The sequence below is a fragment of the Pongo pygmaeus genome, chromosome 2, assembly GCF_028885625.2.
Source record: "Pongo pygmaeus isolate AG05252 chromosome 2, NHGRI_mPonPyg2-v2.0_pri, whole genome shotgun sequence".
Lineage (NCBI taxonomy): Eukaryota > Metazoa > Chordata > Mammalia > Primates > Hominidae > Pongo > Pongo pygmaeus.
Genome location: NC_085930.1, coordinates 90,872,481 through 90,894,936, shown reverse-complemented (window position 1 = coordinate 90,894,936; position 22,456 = coordinate 90,872,481). Strand labels below are relative to the sequence as shown.

The 22,456-nt window shown below is 42.4% G+C and overlaps 1 protein-coding gene and 1 long non-coding RNA gene across 9 annotated transcripts in view; one reads left to right on the top strand and one right to left on the bottom strand.

Moving 5' to 3' along the window:
* The window catches only part of CADPS (calcium dependent secretion activator), a 472,988-nt gene that overhangs the window by 189,693 nt on the left and 260,839 nt on the right, over positions 1-22,456 (bottom strand). For all 8 annotated transcript variants that reach the window (XM_054482477.2, XM_054482473.2, XM_063661889.1 and 5 more), the window contains exon 7: positions 4,370-4,481. In XM_054482477.2, the coding sequence (XP_054338452.1) occupies positions 4,370-4,481 (112 nt within the window). The remainder of the gene's footprint in view (positions 1-4,369; positions 4,482-22,456) is intronic.
* LOC129033644 (uncharacterized) overlaps positions 1-22,456 on the top strand; it is a 42,859-nt gene that overhangs the window by 20,364 nt on the left and 39 nt on the right. The gene's annotated exons all lie outside the window — the stretch shown is intronic.

The following is a 22,456-nucleotide window of genomic DNA, read 5'->3' as shown; positions in this document are numbered from 1 at the left end:
GCTTCATTTCCAGGTGTCTCTTTCTTTTTTTTTTTTCCTAGCAGAACACTTCCCACATTGCACTATAATTTCTGTTTTTATGTCTGTGTCCCTTATGCTTTGTGAGGTTAAGGGTTTTTACCTGTCATTATTCCTATTTGCTCTGTGCACAGCACAAATGATCGGACACAGCGGGCCTACAATCCTATAATATTGCAGGGTTGGGAAGGATGCAGGAAAACAGGCACTCTCTTATGCCTTTTGTGGAAGGATCAATTGGTGTATGCACTTTAGGGGACAATATGGCAGTATCTGTCAAATTTCAAATTTCAATCAGCAAAATATTTTTTGAAAATTTATTCTATAGATATCCACACATATACAAAGAAATACATTCAAGGCTTTTCACTGAAGCACTGTTTATATAGCCAAAGATGAAATAATCTAAAAATTCATCCATAGAGGATTTGTTAAATAAAATATATCTACATAATGGAATATAATGTAGCTATGTAAAAAGGAGACATGTCAGTCTAGGGTCATATGAAAACTAATCACCAAATATAATGATTTCAGGCACCATGTAGAGAAGTGTGTATATAGCAGCTTCCAACTGTGCTTTTTTTTAAAAGAGGGGGAATATATACATATGTGCTTATATATGCTATGTTTGTACATGCAGAGACTATTTGGGGAAGGATAACCATAAATTGAAAACAAAATTTTTCTCTGGGAAGGGATACTAGGGTGAGATAGAAGAGAAAAATTACTTTTCCCTATATATCAATTTTAACTTGTTTTCACAATGTGCATGAATTTTTTTTTAATTAAAAAGGTTATTAAAAACAAAACATAACCCTAAAGAAACAAACCAAAAACTGGTTGAATGAACAAACGTAACAACAGGATTCTAAACATGGGTCTGCTAAAGTGTGGGAAGAATTAGAGCATAGAAGTACTCTCTCGTGAGGTCCAAGTGTGGCTTCACTGCACTCTTAGGTCACCCAGCTGCTGCTCATGAAGATGCTGCCAGCAGAGTGTGTCCAGCCAGCACAAGGGCCAGGCAGGCCAGCTCCACTGCAACTGGCAGAAAGTTTCTTTGGCACAAAGGAGGAGTAAACTAGCATCTGGGGGAATGTATGAGGGACCTGAAGAAGAGAATGAATCATTATGAAATGAGTGTGTGTGGGGCTGTGGCAAGCCCATGGTCTTCACCACCACAGCAGAGCCCAGGGTTTTATTTTCATGTAGGGACAACGTAGTGTAGTGCAAATAGCCCTGGAGATGAGGCAACATGATTCCTGAAGTAACTGAACCCTCTGGACCTCAGCATGCTCTTCTGTACAAGAGAGGTGATGACTGTGGCTGCCTCAGTAGGGTTGTCTTGAGAGAGCACTGAGGGGCTGTGCACAAAGTCTTTGGGACAGTGGCCTGGCCCATGCGTGGGTCCCTGACTGGCTGGATGGCTCTGGAGAAGTCTCCTGCTTTCCATGGGAGCAAGTTTTCTCATCTATAAAACAAAGGATTTCAATATGTCAGTGGCCTTAACTTTTCTGAGCAGAAATGGCTTTGAGAAGTCGGTGAATGCTTTGGTAGCCAGTCCAGAAAAATGCATATAGGCCCAGGCACAAACACATTTGTAAACTATTTCCAGGCTGGGTACAGTAGCTCATGCCTGTAATCCTAGCACTTTGGGAGGCTGAGGTGGGCAGATCACTTCAGGTTAGCAGTTCAGACCAGCCTGGCCAACATGGTAAAACCCTGTCTCTACTAAAAATACAAAAATTAGCCAGATGTGGTAGTATGTGCCTGTAATCCCAGCTACTTGGGAGGCTGAGGCATGAGAATCACATGAACCTGGGAGGTGGAGGTTGCAGCAAGCCAAGATCATGCCACTGTACTCCAGCTTGGGCAACAGAGAGACATTCCAGCTAAAAAAAAAAAAAAAAAAAAAAAAAAAAATTCCAGGGCATCCTGGATCCTGGGTCTTCGGAGGCTCATTGTGGACCCAGGGTGAGCATCCTGGGCTGGTCAGTTACACTTGTTCCTTCTAACACTAATATTCAGGGTCTCTGAGACTCATGATTCTTAACATCTGCCTTCTTAGAAAAGGAGAAATTTGAAGAAAAATGAAAGGCAGGATAATTCCTCCACTCTATGTGTGTCTCTCTTTCCCTAGGGACAGAAATGAGTATCGTTTCTCAAAGGAAACAGCTAAACCTTTTCTTTTCTTTCATCATCTCCTCTCCTCCCACTTTTCTGGGTAGGGACACTGTTTTTTATTTTTGCTGTTAGCTTTATTTACTTTTCGTTTTACCTCCATCTGTGGTCTATGCTGTAGTAATATGACTCCAGGTTGATTCTATAGATGAAAGCCAGATTGGAAAAATGGGTGAAAGAAAGGAAGAAAAAAAGGAAGTACAGGAGATGAATTCTTGCTGGCATTGTTAGGTGTGTGTGCCTGTGTGCTTGTCTGGGATGGTCTCTCATTATGCTATAGATGTTATATCAGAGGCTCAGAGAGATTCTCTGGGCTGAGATCATGTAGATTTCAGGAGTGATTATACATTAACCAAAATGAAATAAAATTTATATTTATTTATTTATTTTATTATTATTATTTTTGAGATGGAGTTTCACTCCTGTTGCCCAGGCTGGAGTGCAATGGAGCGATCTCGGCTCATTGCAACTTCTGCCTCCCGGGTTCAAGTGATTCTCCTGCCTCAACCTCCTGGGTAGCTAGGATTACAGGTGCCTGCCACCATGCACGGCTAATTTTTTTGGTATTTTTAGTAGAGATGGGGTTTCACCATGTTGGCCAGGCTGGTCTCGAACTCCTGACCTCAGGTGATCCGCCCACCTCGGCCTCCTAAAGTGCTGGGATTACAGGTGTGAGCCACCGCGCCTGGCCAAAATAAAATTTATTGAAAGTCTATGTGCTGGGCTCTGGGTATAAGGTAGTGAACAAAATAGTTTAGGTTTCTATCTCCGTGGAGATTTTACAGTCCAGTGGGGCGGACAGAAGCCTGAATGTCTGCCAATTCTGTTTCTTTCTCTCATTGGTGATCACTTTAGTAGTGTATGTGAACAAGGAGCTGAGATAGCAAATGAAGGGTACTGAGCTGTCAGGAAAGGACTCTCCAAGGAGGTGGCATTTATGCAGAGAAGGCATTTATGCTTTTTGAAGGGTTGGGAGGTGGGGAGACGACAACAGATAGAAAGTCGCCTGAGGAGGGAGAGAATTTGGTTTATATGAGGGATTGAAATTTGGCCAATGATGCTGGGGTATAGTAGGCAGGGAGGAATGTGGCAGCAGATGGGGGTGAAGAGGTGAGCAGAAGCCAAATTAAATGAGTTCAGATTTTACCATAAGCAGGTGGGGTTACTGGCAAAATCAACTTTTGAAAATATTACTGGCTTCTTGGTGCAGAGTCAATGGTTCAGATGCAAACAGAAATTTCACTATTATCTCTGTGGTTTTCAAGGGGGTTGGTACCACCTCTCAGGAATGTCTCAGAAATTTTCATGATGTTTTGATTGACAAAATAATTGGTGCCAGTCCCTGTTGGCATTGAGTGGGTGGGTCCAGGGATGCTAAACATCCTGCAAGGAATGAGATGAAGCTCCCTAGTGAGGCATCTTCCTGCATCCCATCTGACTTTTGAATATTCCCATGGGATATTGGTGGAGATGAAAAAAATCTGTTTATAATGAACTACATGGAGATCTTAACTCTGTCTTACATTTCAAATCAAAGTCTTTTTGGCACATTTCTAAGGAAATCAAGGAAACTTTACAAGTATTGCTTAACATGTCAGTAAATCGGTTTACTGAAGCTCAGGCTTAGGAGTCACCAGTACAGCATACCTCCACACCCCACAGTGGATTTTGTAACTGTCACCTTCACAGTGACTCTTCATATGGGAGCAAGCAAAGCACTCCTCTATTAGATCTTTGAGTATGTACATTTTGAAGTTTTTTGTTATTAATTTACTTCCTTTTCTTTCTCTCTTATGTCATTGTGTTGACTTTAACATTGTCAGGTGGGTAGGCAGTTAAATCATCTAAGAACTTCACTTTAAGACATTAAAAGACATTACAAATCTTAACTCTAAAGGATGTTTGGGTCTGATAGTATTGAGAACTCCTGCTGTATCTCCTGTAGGGCACACTCTTGTTAGCCCAGCTTTGTAGAAGAGAATCTGAGGCTCAGAGAGGTTGAGGAACTTGCTTAAGGTCACCTAGCCAATGTAGAGTGGAGTCCAGGATTTAAAGTTCAAAACTGAGCCTCTCAGCACTTGGCAATGCTGCCTCTTGGTGACCTGTGCACTGAAGACCTAGCTGGGGAAATCCTCTCTCTGGAGTCCCCCTTGTGATGGGAAGTGCTTACCCGCCCGAGCTCCTTGTCCTCCAAGGCCAGGACGCCTGTGCTCTCTGTGAACAGCTTCACCTTCACAGCTGGCAGTGCATGGGTTGTGGAGAAGTCACCCTGGGTGCCCCAGCTGCAGACAGAATCAAAGAGGTCATTGTAGACATATCTGCCTTGATGAGTCTAAACTATTCCACTGTTCCCAGGTCAGGTGAATGCAGGGTTAACCCAAGGCAGCATTAGCTGTCACATCCTCTTCTCCTCCCCTTCAAAGCTGCCAGAGTAATAAAAGTGTTAATTAACTTGTTAGGCAAATGCAAGACAGATGCTCAGAAAGTTGCCATGGTCTTCACAGAGCACTATAAGGAATGACTTGAAATTAGCATAAACTCATGTTGGTGAGAACTTGTTCCCATGCATTTACTGTATCTACAAACTATTCCAGGGAAATCACTAATATTTCATTGCATCCTTTGACTTCCTCATTCGTGGAAACTGCAGTTGTAGACCTTGGGATGGGGCTTCATTTGGTTCAAGCCAACACCTGACTTTCAAATGAGACTTCAGCAGTAGTGGTGGGGAGGTGGGGAGCCCCATTTTCACTGGCATTCAAAGATGAGTTGAATAAGGAGATTATGGAGCTCCACCCTGTTAAGGTCAAAGAGAGATTGGAAGGGAGAAGGATGAGGATGTGGGAAATGCCATTCCCTGCTCACAGTTTGTGGATATCTGAGTCTCAGTTTTCCACACATGGGAGCCTGGCTTACCCAAAATCTGGGTAGAGCACCAGGGGTGGCTCACATGAGCCCTTGATGTGCCCTTCAAATGCAGCCTCTTCATTCACTCATTATTATTTTTAAAGAGAATTCATCTCTATCCATTCTGTGCCTGCAAGAAGAGCGATCTTCCAGAAGTGTTAACTGGATTGCATTGAGCCCCAGGTCCATGGCACCTGTTCCACTGCACTCAGGGGGCAATCTGGACCCCTACCTATGGGCTGCCACTCATCTGCTCCAATCTCACAAGCCTCCTGACTCTGCCATCTCAGGCCTGTTACATGTATGTTTCCTCTGTTGGCAATGTTTCTCCCCACCCATTCACTGGGCTCTGTCTTTGGGGCTCAGCTTAAAACCACTGTCCCTTCATCTCCCAATCTAAACTGGGTTCTGCTATTAACCTCTCTTTAGCATACTATTTAATTTTGCATCTTAGCAATCACTGGATTTAAATTATTGATTTGTGTCTTTGTTTTATAGCAGAATCCCCCAATATTCTGTAAGCTCCATGAGCATAGCAACTGTGTTTTTATGTTGCATACCCAGAACTTAGCACAGTGCTGGACATATAGAAGGAACTTAACAAATATTTGTTGAATAAATGAATGATGTTAAATATAATGTATTTTGCAGAACTAGAAAACAGCATAGATACAATTTCATTTAGAGAAGTTTTTCATTTTACTTTATACAATGACCAACTTCCATACTTTAAAATGCTCATTATGATTTTTAATGATTCTATAATATTACATTTTCTATGTGTACCATAATTTATTTAGCCATTGTTCTATTATTGAAATAGAATTGAACATTAATTTTGTTTTGTTTTGTTTTTTGAGGTGGGGGTCTGACTCTGTTGTCCAAGCTGGTCTTGAACTCCCGGGCTCAAGCAATCCCTCCACCTCAGTCTCCTGAGTAGCTAGGAGTTAGATATTTATTTTTGATTTCATCTCTGATTGTTTCCTTGGGATAGAGAACTAGCTGGGAGATCATTTCTTCTTTCATCAACAAAAATTTAGAGATCTTACACTGTTGCAGGAGCTGTGCTCCTCAATGTATACTTTCAAGGCTTGAGATGCCTATTCCCAAAATGCTTTCCACAAAGGCAGTGACTATCCTGCCACCATTTGGGAATGAAAGTGCAAATCACAGAGCTTCCTTCTTGCCTGTTCTGAGGATCATTATTCACTTTTTCTTCTGGCCTATTTTATCATTGTTGTTTTCATGGATATTTTCTTGACTACTAGTGGGCTTGAACATTTTACCCTGTTTGTTGGCTGCTTGCATTCTTCTTTTGTAACTTATAGAAACCTGCATCCTAGTCTCAGTATTGCTTTCAATCAAATAAATCCTATTAACTCAAAGACACAGGGAATCTAGTGAGAGTTGACAAAAGAAGACCAGAAAAATTGAGATGAGATGAAACGAGATCCATGGGGATCTCAGCGCATGAAACCACTGAGAAAGCACAACAGTCATAGCAGAGACAGAGAGGACATGGAGGAGGCTATGAGACAGGACAAAAAGTGACAGGTTTCAAACATATCAGCAAAACGTTTGAGGTACAGATAGAAGCTCCTAAGTGGTTGTCAGCAACTGCAGCAAGACCCCGAGATAGGAAATCTTTGTCTTAGCAATGGCAAGGGTTTTGAACCGGATATCTTTAGTTCAAATCCTGGCTTAGTCACTTGCAAACTATGAAATTTGGGACAAGGAATTAATGTCCCTGTCAATTTCCTCAGCTATAAAATAAGCTAATTTCACAGACTAGTTGTAAAGAACAAACAGCTGCAAGTTTGGAACAGGTTGCGAACCCAACAAATTTTGGCTAGTTTCCCTTCCCAAAGTATGGAGATGTATTCTAGTAATAGTGATTATTGCTTATTTATATTTATTTATTTAATGATTAGATGACACGTAATAATTGTACATATTTATAGGTATGATGGTTAATACTGAGCGTCAACTTGATTGGATTGAAGGATACCAAGTACTAATCCTGGGCGTGTCTGTGTGGGTGTTGCCAAAAGAGATTAACATTTGAGTCAGTGGGCTGGGGAAGGCAGATCCACCCTTAATCTGGTGGGCACAATCTAATCAGCTTCCAGCGAATATAAAGCAGGCAGAAAAATGTGAGGAGGAGAGACTGGCCTAGCCTCCCAGCAGCCTACATCTTTCTCCCATGCTGGATGCTTCTTGCCCTCAAACATCGGACTCCAAATTCTTCAGTTTTGGGACTCAGACTGGCTCTTCTTGCTCCTCAGCTTGCAGACAGCCTCTTGTGGGACCTTGTGATGGTGTAAGTTAATACTTAATAAACTCCCCTTTTTATATATATGTGTATACACACACACACACACACACACAGACACACACACACATCCTATTAGTTTTATCCCTCTGGAGAACCCTAATACAATGGGGTACACAGTGCTATTTTTTTTTTTTTTTGACAGAGTCTCGCTCTGCTGCCCAGGCTGGAGTGCAGTGGCATGATCTTGGCTCACTGCAACCTCTGCCTCCCAGGTACAAGTGATTCTCCTGCCTCAGCCTCCCAAGTAGCTGGGATTACAGGTGCCCGCCACTGTGCCCAGATAATTTTTTTGTATTTTTAGTAGAGATGGGGTTTCACCATGTTAGCCAGGCTGGTTGCGAACTCCTGACCTCAAGTGATCCACCCACCTTGGCCTCCCAAAGTGCTAGGATTACAGGCATGAGCCACCACACCTGGCCCAGAGTGCTATTTTGCTACATGTATACAATGTGTAATAATCAAGTCAGAGTAATTAGCATATCCATCACCTCAAATATTTATCATTTTTTGTATGTGTTGGGAACATTCAAAATCCTCTCTAGCTATTTGAAAATATGCTATTAGTTGTTGTTAACTATATTCACCCTGTAGTACTATAGAACACTAGAAATCAGTCCCCTTATCTTGCTGTACTTTTGTATCCTTTGTGGCTTCTACCCAACTCATATTTATCAAGCACTTACTAAGTAACTGACCCTGTGTAAAGGAAGCAAGATTGACACTGCCCTTTCTACTACACAGATAAATGGTAAAATAGCTATTATCATTGCCATTTCACAGATGAGAAAACTGAGGAGACACTCAAAGATCTTACCTATTTTATTCCAGGGAATTATGACCAAGTTGGACCAGAACCCAAAATCTCATTTTAAAGCTGTTGCTGCTATTATTGTAAAAATTATCAGTAATAAGCATTATTAGTGATTAGCAACACTGGCAAAAAATGTGACCACTAATTTACTTATGATTAATTGTACTATTAATCTCTTTGCAAGGTTGGGTGTGGTGCCTCACTCCTGTAATCCTAGTGCTTTTGGAGGCCAGGAATTTGAGAGTAGCCTGGGCAACATAGAAAGACCCAGTCTTTTTATTTTTTCTACAAAAAACAAAGTAAAATAATTAGCTGCATATGGTGGTGCATGCCTGAAGTCCTAGCTACTTGGGAGGCCAAGGCCTAAAGATCACTTTGAGCCCAGGACTTTGAGGTTACAGTGAGCTATGATCACGCCACTGTACTCCAGCTTGGGTGACAGAGAGAGACCTTGTCTCTAAAAGAAAATAAATAAAAATAAAATAAAAGACACCTCTTTGGGCATTCATTATACTTGGTCATGGGGATGAGAAAGATTTCTGCTGGAAACCAAAAGAGTTCTGAAATGAGAAGCTTTAACGCTAAGCCACAAAGAGAACTTGAGCCCAGTGTCCTGGAGGTACCCCACTGTGTGTTTCCATGCTACTGTCCTCAGTGTGGTTGGATTTCCTGGCATGTTCAGTGGGTACCAACCCAGGATGCCTGAACCCCTGCTGCTACCCAAAGATGCGCAGCTCATAAGGCGTGTAACAAGAGTCTGACTGTGGGGCAGTCAGTGCTTCCGAGAACCCATCAGCTGGACGGAATTCAGGCCGCTGGAAGCTGCCCTGACAACCCCCATCCTATTGGACACTGAGTTTCTTTTCCCTTCCACCAGGCCTGCAGCTGTGCTTCCCATCATGACCCTTGGCTCACCTCAAGCTGTCAGGTCACTAATGAATCCCAGTTTAACTATTTAACTATCAGATTTCAAAATGGTAACCTGGTCCAGTGAAGTGGGCCAAAAGAGAAGTTCTCTCATCTAATCAGGACTGGCTGTGTAATTTTCAGGGCCTAGTGCAAATAAAAAATGCAGATCTCCTTGTTAAAAAAACAACAAACTTCAAAACTCCAAAACAAAACACACACAAAAAGTGCCATTCAAGGTACTAAAACATAAAGCATTTTCATTTTCTTGAGTATTTCCTCTGCTCAAATCCACACTCCATTGTTCCATGGGATGTCACAAACACAAGCTCGAAGATAAAATTATTAAGAATTTCGAGATGGCAACAAAAGAGCATTAAATCAAATGGGGGCCCCTTCTGAATGTAGGAGCTGTGCAGCTATACAGGTCACATGCCCCTCAAGCTGGCTCTGATCCAATGCTACGCCGGTCTGGTTAGCCCGGACTGAGGAGTGGGTGTTGGCTGACACTGGCTGTTGACATGAAACTTTTGGTCTTAGCCACAGTCATTGGATTCTGTGAAAATTCTGGCCTCTTTTTGTCAATGCTTCCTACTCAGGAGAATCAAGAAGGTTTAAATATTTGCACCCTTCCTTATCTTCCTTTCCCCTGTAGGAAAAAATGTCATGAAAAATATTCATTCTTTGTCCTTTTCTAGCCATGGAGAGATCTGGCTATATTTGTAATAGAAATAGCTAATATTTATTCAGATTACTATGTGCTAGGCACAAATTCCTATCTCAAAAGTGTGACACAGCCATACATGCATTTGATCATTTGAAAGCCTCTTGGACATCCTGTGAAATGCCTACAATTATTACCTCCAGAGTTATAAATGAGTCACAGAGAGGCTGGGTAATACGTTCAGGGTCACACACAGGGTGTAAATGGCAGCTAGACCTCAGAATTCAAACTCCTAATCAGGCCGCCATGTTGCCTCCCTTGTTTATTCCATCATTCACTGCTTTATGTTTTGATTAAATCAACATGAGTTACCTCTGTAACTGAAAAGGAAAGTTCTGTTTCAAGACTGGTGGGACTTTGGGCCACTCTGGCTTTTTACTTTGAATTTCTTTCACGTGTTCAATATACTTCACAGAGCACTATATCCCAGACAGACAAATTAGCCAGTGGAGGAAGCATCAAAAACCTTGGCCTTTTGGTGGGGCCACACCCAAAAATGAATCTATTTTGTTCTCTGCCCATTTCTTTGCCCTTGCTGTGCAGTTGATTGTGGCTATTAAGATGAATACCTCTTTAAGTGTCCCAGAACTGAAATACAATTGCATTTGGATTTGAAAAGACCAGAGGTGGATAATATTTATTGCAAGCAGAAGTTGGAAAGGTTAACTGACTAACTTCTCTCTGAAGACAAAGTAGATAATGTAAAACGGGTTAGGTGTCCCTATTCTGTGATCCCATCCTTTCCTCCACTGTACTCACACTGTAGGACTAGCTTATATAAACATTAAAAATAGCCACCAATTATTGAGTACTTATGATTTGCCAGGCCCTGGGCTTAGTGCTTCTAATGAATTATCTCAATTAATATTTCTGACAAATCACAGAATTGGGCTTCAAACTCAGAGTTTCTGACCTAAAAGCCCATGCAATAAACAAGAGTGATTTACTGTGGTTTATTTTATTATATATTATATATAAATATATAATATATAATATATAATATATAATATATAATATATAATAATATATATGGCACCCAACACAGGGCCTGGAACACAATAAATATTTGCTTAGTAACTAGGAAAGTGACAAATTCAGAATAACCATGTCACTAAATTCAGGGGATTGTAGAGAGGTGAGACACATGAAATAACCAAAGGTGTGACTGCCCCTTTCAACTGAGGGCTTTTATCTCTTTGAGGAGTTGATTTCTTTTTTTTTTTTTTTGAGCAGACAAACTCTCTGAAGTGCACACAGCAGCTGGCAGCATGCAGAGGATACTCAGCATACAACAGCTCTCTAGGGAGCGAGGCGTCAATCCATGAAGGCTGAGGAATGGCTCTCCAAGGGCTGGCAGCAATGTGGCTGCCAACGGTATAGTGATGGAAAGTGCCACCAAGTTATATAATAAGCTGTTATTATTACTTTTGGTGTTTTCAGCCACAAGCACATAAGCAGAGACTGTAGAAATGCCATCACCCATAGCGGCACCTCCAAATATGAAGGAATGTGTATTGGGACATGTGTATCTATTCCGAACCAAATACTTCCCGTAAGAGGGTGGCAAATAAATAGATGAACAGCATAACTGACTAATCTAAAAGCGCCATATTGGCATCAGATGAGGCTCTAACTTTCACTGCTTAGGGATTATATTTCCAAATAGTGCTTCATTTAGGAAACACTTCCTGAATGTCTACTGTGTGCAAATCACTATGTCAGGCACTGCTATGGATCCAAAGGTGAATGAGATGTAAGTTCTGCCCTCATGGATATTACATTCTTTTGGGGGAGACGCCATGTGCAGAAATAACACTTATAACATGTGAGAGTGTCTCAGCTTTCACATCTATAAATTGGGGATAAGAATATTTAGTTTTATTATAAATATAGCCAGATGGGAATAGTGGTCTGCACCTGTAGTCCCAGCTACTCAAGAGGTTGAGGTGGGAGGATTTCTTGAGCTCAGGAATATGAGGCCAGCCTGGGCAACATAGTGATACCCAGTCTCTTAAAAAAATAGAACTGACCCAGAGGATGGAGTCCTTGATGGAAGGATATGTAGGACATAAAGTATTGGATATGTGGTGTTTACCTCAATATGGTGGCACATAGAAAGCACTAAAAAATGTAAGTCTTCATTTTAGGATTATGGACCAGGGGTTGTTAAACTATGGCCATAGGTATGGGCCAGCTTATGTATGGCTCATAAGCTAATAATGGCTTTATATTTTCAAATGGCTGAAAATAATCAAAGGAATATTTGCAACACATGAATATTATATGAAATTCAAATTTTGATGCCCATCAATAAAGTTTTATTAGAACATATTTAGCTTACTCATTTATGTTTTGTCTATGGCTTCTTTTGTGCAGCAATGGCAGAATTGAGTAGTTATGACAGAGAATATATGGCCAACAAACTGAAAATTTTTACTTTCTGGTCCTTTATAGAAAAAGTTTGCCGATCTCTGTTACAAACAGTTAAATTACTGACTGGGCCTAATGGAAATACTTTTATTTTCATTAGCAGATTAGCAGTATGCTCATCTGGGCATATCCACAAAGACAAACTATAAACATGCACTTACAAAGACAGTTCACCCCATGGGGATCCAATTTGCTGCTCTAAATTCTTCATGGAGCTCTTTCTAGCACTCTTAGTTTATTAGAAAATTGGGACTTGTGTGTCATAGCATTTCAGACACGTGGTGCCCAAATGCTCCTTCCTGATCCACTTGAGCTGGCTGACTCATTTAGTCACACTACATCATTATTAATATCAAATAATAAACATGAGTAGCAGATGATTCATATTTAGGGGGATGGGGATGACTTTTAAAGTCACAGCCCATTATTTCTCCAAACCTGTTCCACAGTGCCACCACTTTGAAAGTGAACACTTTGATCTGGGGGAGAAAATGAGGGAGAAGAATATGCTTTTGGGAGAGTGGAGCTCAGAAAAATCTATGGGTAAAACAACCTTGTTCTGTGTGTTTGGGGAGCATCTGCTTGATCACAGTCACATCTCTGTTTACTATTTAAAGCCTCTTATTTGCGGAAGCCTCCTCAGACCATATGTTATCAACAAATGTTGCTAATCAAATACACATAGTAATTTTCATTAGAATTTTTCCCCCCATGAACAAAAAACAACATTTGCCACATAGGGAATATACCTCCCAAAATGACAGTAAACATCCACTGCAAACCTTTGACAACAGAGTGATATTTACGAATGCATATGTGAGTAAGCCAAGAACGCATCCACGTTAAGCAAATAAGGACCCTTGGAGAATTGGATTTTGTGCAGGTTGGTGCTGGGGTCGGGGGTGAGGGGGTGTCATTAGTTGCCATGGTGATGCTCAGCATAAGGCCATAATTCATGTCTCGGAGACTGGATTTGCATTTATTCAAGGTATATGGCTCATGTGAACTGGGTGTTAAATTGGTGCGGTTCATAAAATTAACTGTGGGCTTTAACAAGACAGAAGTGTCATTTCAAGGAATGAAAGTCCCGTGGTCCTGTTGCTAAGAAGGAAAGTTAATAATTGCCTGGAGACAGCTGCATTAAAATCTTCTGGCCTGCCTTTGAGGCGGACTGCATGATATTCCACTCCAAGGGAATCAGTTGTGCCATCGCAGTGTGTCTCATGCAAACTAATTGATAGACTGGGCTTTGAGTTCTTTAGTGTACTAGAAAAGCTAAGCTACCTCTCATCTACATAAGTGAGGCGTTTGCTTTGTAGAAATTGGGCTGTCTGGGAGGCAGAGATGAAGGCTTTGGTTTGCCTCCTTGACATTTCCACTGGAATGTCTCCTCTCCAGGAGTCTGAGATCAAATGTGTTCAAACCTCAGCTTGAACTCTTCTCCCTCACATCTGTTCCTCTAAGGCTTCCCCGGCTTAAAGGAACTGCCAGCCACCCAGACATCATTCTTATTTGCCTCTCTTTGCCACATGTCCATCTTGTCACCAGATCTTTCATATCCCCTATGTATATCACAAATCTGATTTTTGCTAGGGAGAAAAAGAAAGCATAAAATGGAGTTTGGAAGTACCAGGAAGAAGGCGGGGAGAATATTGAAATAGGGTGGAACATGAGAACTTCACCACGAAGCAATTGTCACCTGTATGATGTACTCCTTTATTTGTTTTGTTGGTTGCTTTGTCTCTGGCCAGAATGTAAACTCACAGGACAGGGATCTATGCCCCTGGCTTCTAGCACAGCGCACAGCACATGAGCACACTCAATAGGCATTTGCTGAAAAAATGATTTCATGAAACTCTGAGTTCCTCCACACACACAAATGTGTAGAGATGAGATTCAAGTTGAAAATGAAATTTAACAATGCTTGATTATCCATGGACATTATTTGGTATGGTTAAAGAGGAAGTGAGGAAAATTCTATGCTATAAACTTCATGAGGACAGAGACCAAGTCCATCTTACTTATTGTTATATTCCAGTTGTTTAGCTCAGTGCTCAGTACAGAGGAAACTTTCAATAAATGCCTACTGAATCAAGGCTGGAGGGAATAATGTATACCACACTTTATGCACATATGGAAGACCTGCATCTCAGTCCTTATTTTCTCACTAACTGTGTAACCTTGGCCAAGTCATTGGCAGAGTCTGTTTGCATACCTGTATAATGGGGGCAGCGGCTGATTTTTTTTCCTGTCCTAAAACCAAGAGCCTGGTATTTGATTTTTAGCATTTCCTTTTGATTCTTTCTTAGAGCTTCCATCTCTTTGCTTATATTACCCACCTCTTCTTGCACTTTTTCCATTAGAACTCTAAGCATATTAATCATAGTTTTTATACATTCTTGGTCTGGTAATTCCAACATCTCTGCCATATCTGAATCTGGTTCTGATGCTTGCTATCTGTATGCTGTGTTTTTTTTTTTTGAGACGGAGTCTCGCTCTGTCACCCAGGCTGGAGTGCAGTGGTGCGATCTTGGCTCACTGCAAGCTCCGCCTCCCGGGTTCACGCCATTCTTCTGCCTCAGCCTCCCGAGTAGCTGGGACTACAGGTGCCCGCCACCACACCCGGCTAATTTTTTTTGTATTTTTAGTGGAGATGGGGTTTCACCATGTTACCAGGATGGTCTCGATCTCCTGACCTCGTGATCTGTCTGCCTTAGCCTCCCAAAGTGCTGGGATTACAGGTGTGAGCCACCTCACCTGGCCTGCTATGCTTTTTTTCAAGTATGATTTCTAATTTTTATTGAAAGCAAATTTTTGTTGATGCACTGAGTAAAAGAAACCCTGCGCTGGCTTCAGTGGCCATTTCTGCTCCTGGGCTTCTGCTCCAGTAAGGTGTGGTTCTTTGGATCTGCCTGCCTGTGTCTCTCCAATTTTGGGGTCAGTGGTTTGCCCTGTAACCTCGATTCTCTGAGGGATCTAAGAAGAGATGCTGATTTTCAGTTTGTTCAGCGTTTTTCTTCTGGTGAGGACAGGAACAATGACTTCCAAGCTCTTCACATGCAGGACTGGGGACTGGAAGTCCAGCTGAGCCTGTATTATTTTGAAATCCTATTCAGCTGTGAAAGCTTAGATTGCATTATTCATTGAAGATTGACTCATAAGAAAATACAGAGTTGGGCAACAGGAAAGTCTACATTTTCCAAGGTTGGAGCTAAGCAACAGGATGGCATAGAGAGGAACTGTCAAAGGCTAAACTGGAGAGATCACCTGATTTGAACGTCAGTGTTGCCTTCTCTGAAATGGAGCTCATGGTGCATCCCAAGGAGCTCCCCCTTTGTTGTTAAAGGAGGTGAGATTTTTGTCCTTGGAAATGTTGGCTCTGTCTTCCCAGTCTAGGGCTCTTCTGCCCCATCTCCATCACCTAGCTGCCTTCTTCTAGACATCTGTTTATTCTTAGTTCCTGAGTATCTTTAGAGAAAATGAACTGCTCACTGCATGGCAGACATAAAAAGGAGCTCCCATGAAGTTATAGGGAAAGCATTCATTTATTCCCTCCTCTCAGCAATTCTGCTAACCAACTCCTATTTAATTTCCAACACTGGGTGTTTTCCTATGATTACTTTTGTAACCTGAGCTGTTTGTTATGGTTGCAACTGTGGTTCCCATAAATAGCTGGGAGACTCTGGCTAATTGTGTCTTTGGAACTTGAATCTGCCTTAAGACACCTTACAGGCTCCAGAAGACTCAAAAGTTTACAAAACCTACACTACAGCCAGCTAGGCAAAAGCCACTGACAGGCTTGGGCCGGGGGAATTACAAAATGCATTGCAAACCCCTTTGCGTTCCAACCAGCTTCTCTGAAAACATGAGCCAAATGAGGGGAAAAACAAAAAAAAACTGGGAGAGACAGAACAACAGCCTCTGAGCTGAAGAAGTCCTGAAGACAACTTTGGCTATGCCCCTCATTTATAAATGAAGAAGCTGGTGCAGTGGGGAGGAATTTTGGAGTAAGACTGTTCTGTATCTATCATCTAACAGCTTTATGATCTCAGATGCATTTATTAGCCTCTCAGGTCTCAGTCTTCATGTCTGTAAAGTGGTCACATGAATAGCATCTACCTTATAGGGTTTCTAATCTGCCTTGCTCCCAATTAAGTGGGAGAATGTAAGTTCTTAATACAAAGCAGTCAGCGTTATCCGGGCAGCACAGGATTAAGAGTGCAGGCTCTGGAATCTGGCACTCTGGCACTCTGGAATCTAGTTTCTACACCCAGCTGTGCCACTTTCTACCTGAGTGATGCTCCACAGCTGACTCTCCGGCAGACTCTATTTTCTTACTTGTAAAATGGAGATGTCTATAGTGCTTCTCTCCCAGCTTTCTTTTGTGAGATGGGGAAATACGTCCTAGCCTGATTCTCAGTAAATCCTAAAAGTGTGGTGATAATTATTCAGTGACATCTCAAAGATGCGCGAGTAATCCAAGTGCCAGTACTGGAATCAAACATCATGAAATGAGCTGACCTTGCAAATGTTTTCCAAACCATCTGAGCAACGGCTTTTGTGTTTTCTCAGTCTGGGAAAAATAAAATTGGGGCTTGAATTTGGGTCTGATTTTTTTGGCAGCTATGGCAAAAGGACTTGTTCTCATTTTTCTGACTTCCTTCTCTGAGTGCCTGGAACACTTCCTCTCACTCCCAATCCTCTTATCTTCCTTCACTGGCCCTTCCTGACCCCAGGGGTTAGATGAGATTATTGTTCAATGGGATTCACACTCTCCTGCCTTCTCTAAGAGAGTTTTCTTCCTGCCCACTTGATGTTGGATTTGTTCATGTGATTACTCCTTTTGGCCTCTGCTATGGTTTGAATATTGTCCCTTCAAAAACTCATTTTAAAATGTAATCTCCAATGTGACAGTATTGAGGAGTGGGGCTTTGAAGAGGTGATTGGGCCATGAGGACTCCGCCCACATCAATAGATTAATCTATTTATAGATTAACGGGTTAACAGGTTAATGGGTTGTCAAAGGACTAAGACTTGTGGCTTTATAAAAAGAGGAAAAGAGACCTGACCTAGCATGCTCAGCCCATTTGCCATGCAATGACTTGTGCCACCTTAGGACTCTGCGGAGAGTCCCCACCGGCAAAAGTCCCTCACCAGATTTAGCCCCTTGACCTTGGACTCCTCAGCCTCCATGACTGTAAGAAATAAATTCCTTTTCTTTATAAATTATCCAGCTTCAGGTACTCTGTAATAAACACCAGAAAATAGATCAAGACAGTCTCCTAGGCAGAGTATATATCCTTGCAGCTTGACTTTAAAATTACCCATGTGACTTTCTTTGGCCAATGGGGCATTGGCAAGTGTGATGCAAGCACAGGCTTAAAATGGTGCTTGAGTGGTTGAGCTTTTTCTCCTGTGTCTTTGTCACCACTGTGAGCAAAGCTTCCTCCAGGCAGCTGCTGTCCTTTCAGCCTGGATCCCAGAACGAACTATGTGGAGTAGACCTAAGCCCAACCCACAGTGAGAATCCAAGGCCAGCCAGACCCAGAACTTAAAGCAGAGCCATTCAGCTGAGCCTGGCATGGATCAACCAACCTCCAACTGATTTTCAGATGACAAATGAGAATAAATGACTATGGCTTTAAGCCACTGAGTTTTGGGGTGGTTTGTTACACAGCAACGGTGAACTGATACAACCTTTTTATCTGTTAATCACATCATCCTGTTTCTACCCTATGTTCTGTTGGTCTGTCTGCAGTCCTTAGTTAGAATATCACATTATGCAGTGCCCAGACATATTTTATAGCCCTTGCATATTATATAAAGTCCACGGCAGTCGCTCAATAAACACCTGCCTAATGACTTCAGTGGCTTGAAAATGACAGCTCTGTTTTGCCAGTGTCAAATTAAGCAGGATCTACCCACGGTGTGAGAGCTGCACTGAGGCCTGGTTATGCTGGCCAAGCCTGCCACAGGCACTTCCTAGGTTCCCGAATAAGCAAGTGTGTTAACAACTCCCAGGGCTAAGGCAGGCAGCCAATGTCTCTCAAATCACGAACGGTCAAGTGCTCCCAGGAAAAGCCCTAACCACATCAAAGGCACTCCCGATTGAGCCTCCCACATGGAAGCAATGACAACAAAGCCAACCTCAGTAGCACTTGAGTGTCCCCAACATTTGTGTCTCTGAATGGGGACCCAAATTGTGGTGGGCACACAGAAGCAGCGCTTAGGGGTGCTCAGGGATAGCCATTCAGGGCTTTGGCTGCCCTCCAAGCAGCCAGCCCCATCCCGTGAGACCTCCCGGTTGCCTTTGATAGAGGGGATTATGGAAGCTGTTGTTGGTTTGCATTGGGGTGGGGGTTGGCTGCTTTCATGGGCTGGGTTCCCATCATCCTGCTGAAGGGGACCCCTGAGGACACTGTGAGCCATGCTTGTCTCTTTCCCCAGGGACTGGCTTGTGGGTTTGGTCTTTATTTTCTCTTTTCAACACTTATGAGAAACCACTAGGAGTGGCCATGAATGCCAGGAATCTCAAAAGGAAATGATGAATGAGGCCACTGGCTAAATGCCCTTCAGTAAGGACTGAGGTGTTGTCTTAAAGAATTGGGGAAATGGCTCTGGAGGCCAAGTGCATGACATAGGCTCAACCTGGAGCCAGAGAGTTGTTCTTGAAAAGTGACGAATCTCAGTTGTAGAGAAATAACTGGACCCTGGTATACTGACACTATCACAGCAGAGTGAAAATACTACCTGAGCTCCCAGTTCCATCTGGGGCTCCTTACACTGACCACTGGGGCTATGTTAAGTTCACCACAAGGCCTAGTCACTCTTACTGTGGGACCCCACACCCACAAAATAACAAACATACTAAAAACTATCTTTGAAAAAAATACCAAAAAACTGTATGAAAGTTGTTTGTTGTTGTTGCTTCTTTTTTTTTTTTTTTTTTTTTTTTTGGAGACAGGATCTTGCTGTGTCACCCATACTGGAGCATATTGGCACAATCTTGGCTCACTTCAACCTCCACCTCCCAGGCTCAAGTGATCCTCTCACCTCAAACTCCTGTGTAGCTGAGACCACAGGCATGTGCCACCATGGCAGGCGAATTTTTGTATTTATAGTAGAGAGAGGGTTTTGCCATGTTGCCCAGGGTGCAAACTCCTGGGCTCAAGTGATTCACCCACCTCGGGCTCCCAAAGTGCTGGGATTACAGGCATGAGCCACTGCACCCAGCTGAAAGTTGAATTGAGTTGTAACTGACTAGTTGATATAGGTTAAATGTAAAAGACATATAATTAAATATAATTTTTGATTTTATAGTTATCTTTATATATTTTGGAGTTTATACAGTTCCTTTTAAAATTTAGCTTCCTAAGCTTTTGGAAAACATTTGGGCCCCAATGGCCAAATGTCTTAATCCCAGACATAACTAAAATTTGATGACCCATACTCAATTTTTCCTCTGAAATAATAAATTTGAAGGCTTACCAACTGATAAGAGCCAGAATTAACTTTAATTTCCTTGAATGCCAACTTGTACGCCTCCTTCCAACAAAAATGTCTTCATGTCCTTTGCCCAGGTAAAGTAAGAGAGCAAATATTTCTGCCATGCATTTTCTCCTAAAAGGTATTCATACTCTCCTTTATCTCAGTCCCAAGGAGACATAAACGTAAGGGAGGGTAGGTTCAACCAAGAGTGTCTCAAATACCCAATACAAGAACCAATTGCTCACCCCTGGAACTTTTCTTTCAATGCATTTGACAATAACAAAACTTGCTTTCTTTAACCCCTGGGGTAGATAAAGCATTAAGGTAAGAACCTTAATGCTTCTAAGGTTCTTACAAATGTTAGTTGATCTTTTCTCAGTGGACTCTCTTTTTTTTTTCTTTTTTGTGACACTTCCAGCCTGCCTGCTTCCTTCTTTCCTGCATCCTCCTGTCTCCTTTCTCATGTTAGAGATAGATTCACGGTATACAGTTAAGTCCATTTGGAGCCTGCCAGCTTCTGGGTATCTCTGCATTCCCACTGCTCTGTTTGTCAGGTGCTCTGTTTTACATTTTAAGGTTTCCACCACATTGAGTGAGGCTCAGGACTTTGGAAAATTAAGTGGCAGAGAGTAAAGCCAGGCATAGCCAGTGGGGAAATCTAGAGATGCTGTGGTTATAAATGTGGACTTTGTAGTTAGATGGCCTCATTTGAATCTTGGTTTCACTTACTAGGAGCTGGGTGATTGTGGCCAGGAGATATAACCTCTCTGAGCATCAGTTTCCTCATCTGTACAACAGGAATAAGCAAAGCACCTACCTCACGGGGTTGTGAGTAAAGATCAAATTAGATAATTCAGGCAAAGCATTAACACATGAACACACGGTATGGCTTGAGTGAATAAATGTAGCTACTTTTATTAACAATGTCCTAGAAGTGACAGAAGTTTAAAAGGCCCTTTAAAAACCCAAGTAGAGGGGCTGGGTACAGTGGCTCACACCTGTAATCCTAGAACTTTGGGAGGCTGAGGTGGGTGGATCCCTTGAGCTTGGGAGTTAAGAGAACAGCATGGGCATGGTGAAATCCCATCTCTACAAAAAATACTAAAAATTAGCTGGGAGTGGTGGTGTGTGCCTATAGTCGCAACTACTTGGGGAGCTGAGGTGGGAGAATCGCTTGAGTCCAGGGGTCGAGGCTGTAGACAGTCAAGACTGAGCCACTGCACTTCAGCCTGGGTGACAGAGTGAGACCCTGTCTCGAAAAACAAACAAAAACACACCAAAACAAACAAACAAACAAACAAACAAAAACAAAAAACCCCAAGTGGTTGAATTTGGAGGCTTTTCTTTTTTTTCCTTTCTTTCTTTTCCTTTCCTTTCCTTTTCTTCCCTTCCCTTCTTTCTTTTCTTTTTCTTCTTTTTCTTCCTTTTCTTTTCTTTCTTTTCTCTCTTTTCTTTCTTTCTTCCTTTTTGGAGTCTTACTCTGTCACCCCGGCTGGAGTACAGTGGCACAATCTCGGCTCACTGCAACGTTCGCTTCCCAGGTTCAAGCAATTCTCCTGCCTCAGCCTTCCCAGTAGCTGAGATTGCAGGCACCCACCACCATGCCTGGATAATTTTTGTATTTTTACTAGAGACGGGGTTTCACCGGGTTGGCCAGGCTGGTGTTGAACTCCTGACCTCAAGTGATCCACCCACCTTGGCCTCCCAAAGCGTTAGGATTACAGGCATGAGCCACCATGCCTGGCCAGAGATTTTCTTGAAGAAGGCCATAACTAAACTTAAAAACATCTTTCTTTGGTACAGCTGGGTTGTTCAGTATCAGTCATAATCAGCTTACCATTAAATTCTATGCTCCATGATAGACTTGCTTGTAGAGGTCTTTATCAAGATAACCACTTAGAATCATTTGAATAGCAAGCGGAGTGTGAGACCCCCTCTTCTGGCTCTCCCCTGTCTCACTAGCCAGGCTTCCTCAGTCCCCTTTACTGATTTTCCTCATCTCCTCTCTAAACCTTAGCACACTTAGCCGACCTTAGGCCTCTTCTTTTCTGTCTACACCAATGGTTCTTAATTGGCAGGGAACGTGGGGGGTTGATTTTGCTCTCCAGAATACATTTGCAGTGTCTAGAGACTCATTTTTCGGCTGTCACATGGGAGTGTGGGGGACAGAGTAGGACTACTACTGGCATCTAGTGAGTGGAGGCTGGGGATACTGCTAAACATCCTACAGGGCAGTCCCCACAGCAAAGAATTATCCAGCCCAAAATGTCAGTAGCACTGAAGCTGAGAAATCCTGGTCAGCACTGACCACCCCACTGTCTCATAGGCACCCCACATAACACTCGGCTTCTGATCTTCCCCATCCCAAACCCACACTGGCTCTTCTGAAGGCTTCCTCAGGTCAGCAGTTGGCAGTTCCATCCTTCCAGTTGCTTAGGCCCAAAGTTTAGAGTCAACCAGGACTCCGTTTTGTTGCCTACATCCCACACCTAATGCCTCAGCAAACCTGTTGGTCTGATCTTCAAAATGTAGGCAGAATCTGACCACTTCCTACCACTTACACTCATTCCACCCTGGACCAAGTTTCCATCATTTCCTCCCTGAATTATTGCAATGGACTTCTAACTTGTTTTTCTACATTTGCCCTGTTTTCCCC